The 8,678-nt window shown below is 38.2% G+C and overlaps 1 protein-coding gene across 1 annotated transcript in view; it reads left to right on the forward strand.

The window, feature by feature from the left end:
• Nucleotides 1-3,284: 3,284 nt before the first annotated feature.
• cog2 (component of oligomeric golgi complex 2) overlaps nt 3,285-8,678 on the forward strand; it is an 11,081-nt gene continuing 5,687 nt past the window's right edge. Inside the window, exons 1-10 of the mRNA XM_008290994.1 lie at nt 3,285-3,433; nt 3,876-4,037; nt 5,359-5,424; nt 5,524-5,604; nt 5,933-6,036; nt 6,861-6,969; nt 7,218-7,397; nt 7,668-7,792; nt 8,176-8,302; nt 8,420-8,559. Coding sequence (XP_008289216.1) covers nt 3,377-3,433; nt 3,876-4,037; nt 5,359-5,424; nt 5,524-5,604; nt 5,933-6,036; nt 6,861-6,969; nt 7,218-7,397; nt 7,668-7,792; nt 8,176-8,302; nt 8,420-8,559 — 1,151 coding nt within the window. The 5' untranslated portion in view covers nt 3,285-3,376. The remainder of the gene's footprint in view (nt 3,434-3,875; nt 4,038-5,358; nt 5,425-5,523; nt 5,605-5,932; nt 6,037-6,860; nt 6,970-7,217; nt 7,398-7,667; nt 7,793-8,175; nt 8,303-8,419; nt 8,560-8,678) is intronic.

Consider the following 8,678-nt stretch of genomic DNA (forward strand, 5'->3'; position numbering starts at 1 on the left):
AAAAAATAAGCACGCAGAGTAGGATAAGAATAGAAAGCACACAAATAGAACAAGAAGCTATGAAACATAAAACGTAAGTAAAATCAGGAATAGCTCTCCAATAAAAATGTGTTTTAAGAAGTGACTTAGCCTATCCCCCTTCTGGCTCAATATAGTATTTCTATTCCATGCTATAGATACAGTTGAAACCAGAAGTTTACATACGCTGTATAAAAAGACACATAATCGGAAATATTGAAGCAATATCTCAAGACATCAGCCAGGAAGGTAAAGCTTGGACACAAATGGGTCTTCAAATGGACAATGACCCTAAGCATATTGTCATATTAGTTAGAAAGAGGCTTAAGAACAACAAAGTCAATGTTTTGGAGTGGCCATCAGAAAGCTCTGATCTCAATCCTGTAGAAAATTTGTGGGCAGAGCTGAAAAGGTGTGCGGAGCAAGACGGCCAACAAACCTGATTCAGTTCCACCAGTTCTCTCAGGAGGAATGGACCAAAATTCCAGCAAACTATTGTGAGAAGCTTGTGGAAGGAAACCCAAAAAGTTTGACCCAAGTCATACAGTTTAAAGGTAATGCCACCAAATGCTAAGGAGATGTATGCAAGCTTCTAACTGTGAAGTAAGTATAAAAACAAATTCTCTAAAAAAAAAAATTATCTCTCTCATTATTTTGGCATTTAGCAAATATAAATAATTTAGGTAATCCTAACTGACCCAAAACAGGAAAAGTTTAGTCTCATTTAATGTCAGACAGTGAACAAAAAAAGGATATATGTCTTTTTATACAGTTAGTGTATGTAAACGTCTGGTTTCAACTGTAAACTGAGGCCCATGTTTTGTCAGTGTTTAATAAAAAGCACAAATCAAAACACGAAAACTAAAATAATAATGTGAAGTCCTTAGACATAACATTTTTGATAAAGTCCCCAGATGGCACTGTAACACCTCATAAATAAATTCAGTCAAATCATATCCATCCATCCATTATCATTATCCATATATAGTCACTAGGGTCGCGGGGGGGCTGGAGTCTATCCCAGATGACTCAGGGTGAAGGCAGGTTCACCTGGACAGGTCACCAGTCGATCACAGGGCTGCACTTAGAGACAGACAACCAAGCACACTCACATTCACACCTACAGACAATTTAGAATCACCAATTAACCTCAACATGTTCTTGGACTGTGTGGGAGGAAGCTGGAGAACCCGGAGAGAACCCACGCTGTACGGGAAGAACATGCAGACTCCACACTCCAAAGAAAGATCCCGGGTGTCCTCAGCAGGATGCGAACCGGTGACTTTCTTGTTGTGAGGCAACGATGCTAACCACCGATCCACCTTGCAGCCCTCAAATCATATCATCTTTTCTAATTTACTTAGTGTAAAAATATCTGAGTTTGGCTCCTTTCTAATTAACTGAATGTAAAATGTCAAATTTTCATTTTCAAACCACTTTAGAAGTTGAAAACATGAGTTCTTATAACTTAACTTATAACCACGATGACTTAAAATACTGAGTTGAATGAATGAACAGCTATGAACTCACTCAACTCATTAAATTAAGTTGATAAGAAACGAAACAATCATTTATTGTCAGTTAAACACCTAAAGTCTTATTTCTTTTGTAGTTTGAGAAAATGGACATGGTGGAAACTTGCTGTATGTTGTTGTTCATGATAAAAACATTTCTAACTATGGTAAATGTTAGTTTTGAATTCAGTTCCTGCACCTATAAACTCAAAGGTCACCTCACGGTAACCAGGAGCGGCCTCACAGGTTGTCTTTGTAACTCTGGTAAAGAAATTATTTGTCAACATTAAATGAAGAAGAAATCTACAAACTTAGAAACATGTAAAAGGACAGGATGCCTGTCTGTACTCTGACTCACCATATGTAGATAACCCTCCTACTGGCTGCACCTTTCATGCAGTTGTCGCCCCACTTTCTGCTCTCAATTTGTTACCATTTTTAAAAATCCCCTTCACTACAGGAAACAACAACAACTATTTTTGGGCAGCGACCTACATGGCTCTGTAGGGTGTCGGCCTTAATATGTTTTATAATCAAGTAAAGTAGTACATCTTAAAATTTATGGCAGTTTAACTCTCTTATATGTGAAATGCTCAGCTATAGTTACCTTAAATACACTATACAGGCTTTAAACTTGTCAAGTTACATTTCCAAATGCCAATATTATAATAAAAGACAGCAGCTGTTGTCTTAGATGTTCTGTAGAAAAATGCTTTCCTGACTTTTTTCTTTTTTTTTTACTTGACTGACCTATTTTATTTTGTTTATGTTGTGTTTTTTGAGATCTTGTTTATTTGTTTCATCGGCTTTCATTGTTTGTCTCAGTCGATTTTCTGTACAGTACTTTCTAACATAGATTTGAAAAGGTTCCATATAAATACAGTTATTATTGTTGTCATTATTACTAGATGTCTAAAACTTCTGAGCAATGCTTTATGGCGATTATACTCTGTTGATCTATATTTGGAAATATTTTTTGCTTCAACTAGAATTACTTCTCGGGTGAGTTTTCTCGCAGCCCTAAAAAATCACAACACTAAAAAAAATAAAAAATAAAAGTAGATTACCAGGCAGAAAACAAAGCTGAAAATACTAAAAAAAAAATGAAGTATCTACTGTACGGTCATCCTCAAATGTATTCATACCCTGCCATCAAAGAAGGAAAAAACAGCTGTCACTGAAATAAACTGAAATTGTCAAAAGTAAAAACAAATAAAAAATTAATGAAAATCATGACATTGCTTTTGAATTGTGGTTTAGCAGAAATATTAAAAAACAAAACCAAAAACAAGCAAACAAGCATGATGGGACCCGCAAACTAATATTTTGTGGAATGACCATTTGAGCCAATCACTGCAATCAAGTGTTTTCTGTAACTCTCACTCAGACTTCTGCACTTGTTGACAGGTGTTTCGATTTGGCCCACTGCTCATCAGCAAAGTGCTCTAATTTGTCCAAGACAGTTTTTTGTTTTTTAAAATTATTCTTCTCAACCACAATTCAAAAGCAATGCCTTATTTCACTAAATAATAATTTAGAGAATTTTTATTTATTATTACTTTTTTTAGTTTCTACTTATTTGAGTGACTATAGTGAATTTTGCCTCTTATTTAACTGAAGGGTATGAATAAAGCCTCTCGGTAAAGCCTCAGCCAACAGCGTCCCTGTGGTCTGAAGCCACTGGAGGGCGCTGTGGTGCCAATGAACTCATTACAAGCATCCTTACTCTTCTTCGTTGGTGCTCTTGCCATGTTTGCGGAAGCTCGGTGACAGCAGCTAACCCGAGGCTTGTCGCCTTATTTTTTCTTGTTAATGCTCTAACTAGCTGTGTTTTATTGTCCAAAATGAATCTACCGAAGGGACCAGATTCTCTGTGCTTCGACAAGGACGTTGTTATGAGGGTGAGAACCTGCTAATGTTACGTTAAAGAGCTGACGTTTGCTTGTATTGTCATTCTAGTTAGCATTGGGCTAGCTACAGATCGTTGCTGATGCTGATACTCTTGTCAGTTGAAATCGCTGTTTGTCAGTAAATGTACATATTTCCTCCAGTGAGCACTAGAAAGCGTTGAACATGCAATCACAAACGTAACTAACGTTGTTAATATCCAACACAGAGAGGCTGCTGTACATCATTATCAACAAAAGACTTTATAAATGAGTCTCTTACTGTCTCATATACAGCTTGTCTGCACATGTATCAGTGTATGTTGGACTGTTCTATCTCTCGTTCTCTCAGTTCAGCACAATTCAGTAAACTTTATTGTCGTGAATATCAAGTTGAAAATAGTACTTAACAACCAAAGAATTTGTAATACGAAAGAAAAAATGTGTGCATCTGCAGGATGACTTTGACGTCGACCAGTTCGTGGCTGAGTGTCGGAAACAGGTCCAGCTGGAGGAGATGAGAGAGGACCTGGAGCTCTACTACAAGCTCCTGAAAACGGCCATGGTGGAGCTCATCAACAAAGACTATGCAGACTTTGTGAACCTCTCCACCAACCTGGTCAGTAGTCATAGGTGTTGCTTATGGTCAGCGACTGTGATTGTAATTTTTAAGCTTTAGAATTAGAATGAAATGAACCTCTAGGAATAATGATAGTCTTATATTGGCTTTTAAGAAAGCTTGACCAGTGTTTCCTCTACATTCATTTAGGAGTGGCGGGCCGCCATTCCTAAATCCTATCCGCCACTCCTTCCATTTTTGTTTTTACATTTGTTTGGGGTTTTTTTGTTTGTTTTTTTGTGGCAAATACACCACCGCTGCATGTCTCCACCTTTACAGCACAGTCCTGCATCTGGGCCTGGTACTTGCGAGTACTACGGTAAACTACACATAACTATCGTGTTCAGTATCTACTCTTTGGGGTGTTCAGGTGACGTTAATTATCTTGTTCAGTATTTGCCCTTTGAGAGCTTAATACGACGTTAATTACTGGCGAGTACTAAGATAAAGGACTGTTCTGACTGGTTCTGAGCCTGGTGCGAACTTTGCCACTGATTCTACAGCCCCATCAAGAAATTCTTATTTATTGTTTTTTATTTTTATTTATTTAATTTTATTGTTTTATTTTTCATTCTTTTACGTTTTACATTTGGCCTTTAAAAAGCCATTTTCAACTGGACATTCAATAAATAGGTTGTAAAAGGAAAATCTGCAGTCAAATTTAATTTGTTTACGTCTCCACGGCTCCTGGACAGCCTGCTGCCCCCGCTGCTGAAAAAAATCCTAGAGGAGACACTGTTGACCTTTACTGTACAGTGGCTAAAATACTATTGTTGTATTTTGTCAAACTTGAGCTATAGCTTATATTTATCAGTAGTTATTTGTACATCACTCATACAACTTTAACAGTATGGATGTGGTTGGATATTAGATCTTCTCAGTTAACTGATTTTTCAATAAACAGACCATTAATTTTGATAATTAATTACTTGTTTAAATCATTCTTATGCAAAAATGGCAACTGTTTGGTGGTTCCAGCTTCTAAAACATAAGAATATTCTGCTTTTCTTTTAAATATCTTTGTGTTTTTGACTAAACGTTAAAAAGATTTATTATTTCAGCTATATTATAATCAGCAGAGAGACATTTTGCTGAATATTTATTTATGTTATGTGCAAAAAAAGAAGAGAAATAAAGAATATTAGCCAGTTGTTATTTTTCTAGCATCAATACCATCATCAGTATTAAAAATACAGTGCTGATGGAGTTCCTAATATGTTCTTGAGCAGTTAAGCTAAATGCATTACGCCATTTCCATTTCCTGAAAGCTGTTACTTGAATTTAGACTGTTTCTAATCTGACCTCTGCTCTCTTGTCTCAGGTGGGGATGGACAAAGCTCTCAATCAGCTTTCTGTGCCTTTAGGACAGTTACGGGAGGAGGTTATGGTATGTTCCCTGAATAATTATACAAGTTTATATATAATATAAACTTCGATTGATTCCTACCATAAAGTGTTTATGCATGTTTGTTGTTGTTTATTGCAGAGTCTTCGGTCCTGTGTCAGCGAAGTGATCCAGGCTATAGACAACCAGCTGTCCAAACAGGAAGACCTGCAGAAAAAGAAGGTTTGACTCCTCTTCTTGCTGCCTGAAAATGCTTTGTTCATACTGAGTTTTGCATTTGTAATTAAATATATTTGTGTTAATCTTTACCATACTCTCTTATGTGTGGCATGTCCGTGCCAACTTGTGAGCGTCATGTTACAAGCTGTATGTGATGCTTTACAGATGATTAACCTGTTTTTGAATTATTTCATAGTCAGACTACTTTTCCATCTTTTAATGTAAAGAATAACAAGCAGCTGCATTTGTGCAATAGCAAATAGTTTCTAGACAAATTTTAAATGATCATCTTCTTTACATTATCATCATCATCATCATCATCATCCATCAGGTGTGCGTGCTGAGGTTGATCCAGGTCGTACGCTCAGTGGAGAAGATCGAGAAAATCCTCCACTCACAGAACTCCAAGGAATCCAGCTCTCTGGAAATCAGCAGGTGGGGAGTGACACTCTAATCCAACCACTGGTCTCAGATCTGTTGGTCTTTTTTCACAGCAGCATCACATGGGATCAGTTCTTGCGATGCCACCTCGGTGTGAACAGTCATATTAGAATTCGTGCAACTTTTACATCATTCTTGATCGACAGTTGTCACAGTTCTACACTGGTGGGTGAACCAAGCAAACAGAGGACTTTTCAGTACCCTGCAGGTTAGACAGTGTGTAGTTACATGCCCCAGTTGTCAGCCAGTACAACCCACATCTACAAACTTTATCAGGGAAATGGGTCGCCTGAATTGAGCTCACTGACAAATGTAGTCAAAAGTAGCCCTTGACGTCCTGATGTTTTTAGTGATGAAATTCCCTTACAGTCCCACCACTGCTTGCCCAAACTCTGCATCGAACCACACCTCCGCACAGGAGTAGTAGTTGTTGCTCCACAAAAAGACTCAATCAAAGATTTGATTCTGTTGGTCTGTATCATTGTCATCATCTGCTCTCCAGTTTGCTGGCCGCCTCAGCTGCACATTTACTTCTAAATGAAACCATAAATCTTGACTTCATTGGTCCCCATGTTTATGTTGGTATGACAGCATGCTATGTATTTGTCATTGTTCTTTAGTTCAGGACTGTAACCAGAATTTGATCTTGGCCACATTTTAAACATTATGTGAACAGCCAAACAGTAAAATAGAGTCTCAGTGATATAGCCTAAGTGCTTACATGCATCAGAAGTTAAAATTTGTTGAGCTTGGTCATTGCATGGACATAATGTTTGTGACTCAGACTTCTGACTGACTGTGTCTTTGTCTATGTACAGTCCTTTGTTAGCAGGTCAGATCCTGGAGAGGATTGCCACAGAATTCAACCAGCTGCAGTTCCATGCTGTTCAGAGCAAAGGCATGCCCCTGCTGGACAAAGTCAGACCAGTAAGTGTTAGTGGGCCGATCAGTCAGACAGCTGATACATCAAGAGCCACTCAGTCAGTCAATCAGTTTGTCTGACTGGCTGCTCTTCTGTCAATCCGTCATAATTATCTGACAAAGATAATCAGTCCTTCTAAAGACGTGCTAAGTGCTCTTTTGTTTCAAAAACTAACACATCTGTTCTATGATCTACGCTGATTCTACAGAAAACACTTTCACTATATCTCACTCTGTTGGATGTCCTCTGCCAGCGTATTGCAGGGATCACGTCTATGCTGCAGCAGTCTCTGGAGGGGCTGCTGATTGAGGGCCTGCAGACGTCTAACGTGGACATGGTGCGTCACTGCCTGAGGACTTATGCAACCATAGACAAGACTCGAGATGCTGAAGCCCTGGTAGGACAAGTGCTGGTCAAACCTTACATGGACCAGGTGAGCATGTTTGTAGATTCAATAAAAAAATGTAAATGTTGTGAAATGTCTAATATAATATTTAATTGCCTTACCATTAGTCATTTTCTTTACATTTGCCTAGACAACCCAAATGACTAACACTCATGTTAATGGCAGAAGTATTATGTAATGATTAACATAGAAGCATATTGTACGATGTAAACAGCGAATTTCTTGAACCGAATTGCAGCAAATTACTAATCAAGATGAGTCTTCCCCTAAAAATCCTACCTTGTGTTCTCCTTTTAGGTGATAATTGAAGAAGTAGTGAAATCCAATCCAAGTGGCCTCCAGCTGATGTATTCCAGACTGTTGGAGTTTGTTCCCCACCACTGCAGACTGCTCAGAGAGGTGACCGGAGGAGCCATATCCAGGTATTCATGTTATCATGGAGGCATATTCATTCAAAACATTCACAGATCAAGGAGCCCTTTGTTCTCATTCGAATCCTGTTGCCTTTATTAGAAAAGCAAATTGTTTGCTTTCATCTGTTGTGCTATTGAGCATATTGATTAGGCCGTGCGATTCTCTTTACACATGGATTTTAATTTATTTTATTGAAAAAATATAGTTATATATTTGCTGTGAATCATTTCCTCAGTAGGTTTTCTTTCATGAAAGTGTCAGGTACATGACAGTTGCTGTGGCTTTTCTTTACAAATGACAAATACTGCTGCTAGATTATGCACATAAAATGAATCAAAGGTTGGTCCGTGTGGAAAGTATAACATATTTTAAACGTTCTCTTTCTTCTCAGTGACAAAGCTGACACAGTACCAGGTTACGATTTCTTGGTGAACTCTGTGTGGCCGGAAATGATTAAAGGAATAGAGGAAAGGTTGGCCTATCTCTTCAACCCTGGAAACCCTGACATATTCTATGAGGTACAGCCACAGTAACACAGTTGAAGCGTGCATGCATGCTTTTTCCAAGTCACATAGTTCAAGGTTTGATTGTGTAGTTTCATGTAAGTGCACCTGTCATCTCTTTGTCTTTTCCAGCGTTACAGCATCAGTATGGAGTTTGTGCGGAAGTTTGAGCGACAGTGCAGCTCGCAGGCCAGTGTAAAGAGACTAAGAGTGCACCCCTCATATACCAGCTTCCACAACAAATGGAACCTGCCTGTTTACTTCCAGCTACGGTGAATATTATCTCAATCTGTTTTGCACTTTACACACTACAACTAATTAATCACAGACATTTTTTTGCTAATACAGTCATGACTCGATAATACGACCCTTAGCAATCTGAAAACGACGT

This window comes from Stegastes partitus, unplaced genomic scaffold (genome assembly GCF_000690725.1).
Source record: "Stegastes partitus isolate 25-593 unplaced genomic scaffold, Stegastes_partitus-1.0.2 Scaffold708, whole genome shotgun sequence".
In the NCBI taxonomy this organism is placed as follows: domain Eukaryota; kingdom Metazoa; phylum Chordata; class Actinopteri; family Pomacentridae; genus Stegastes; species Stegastes partitus.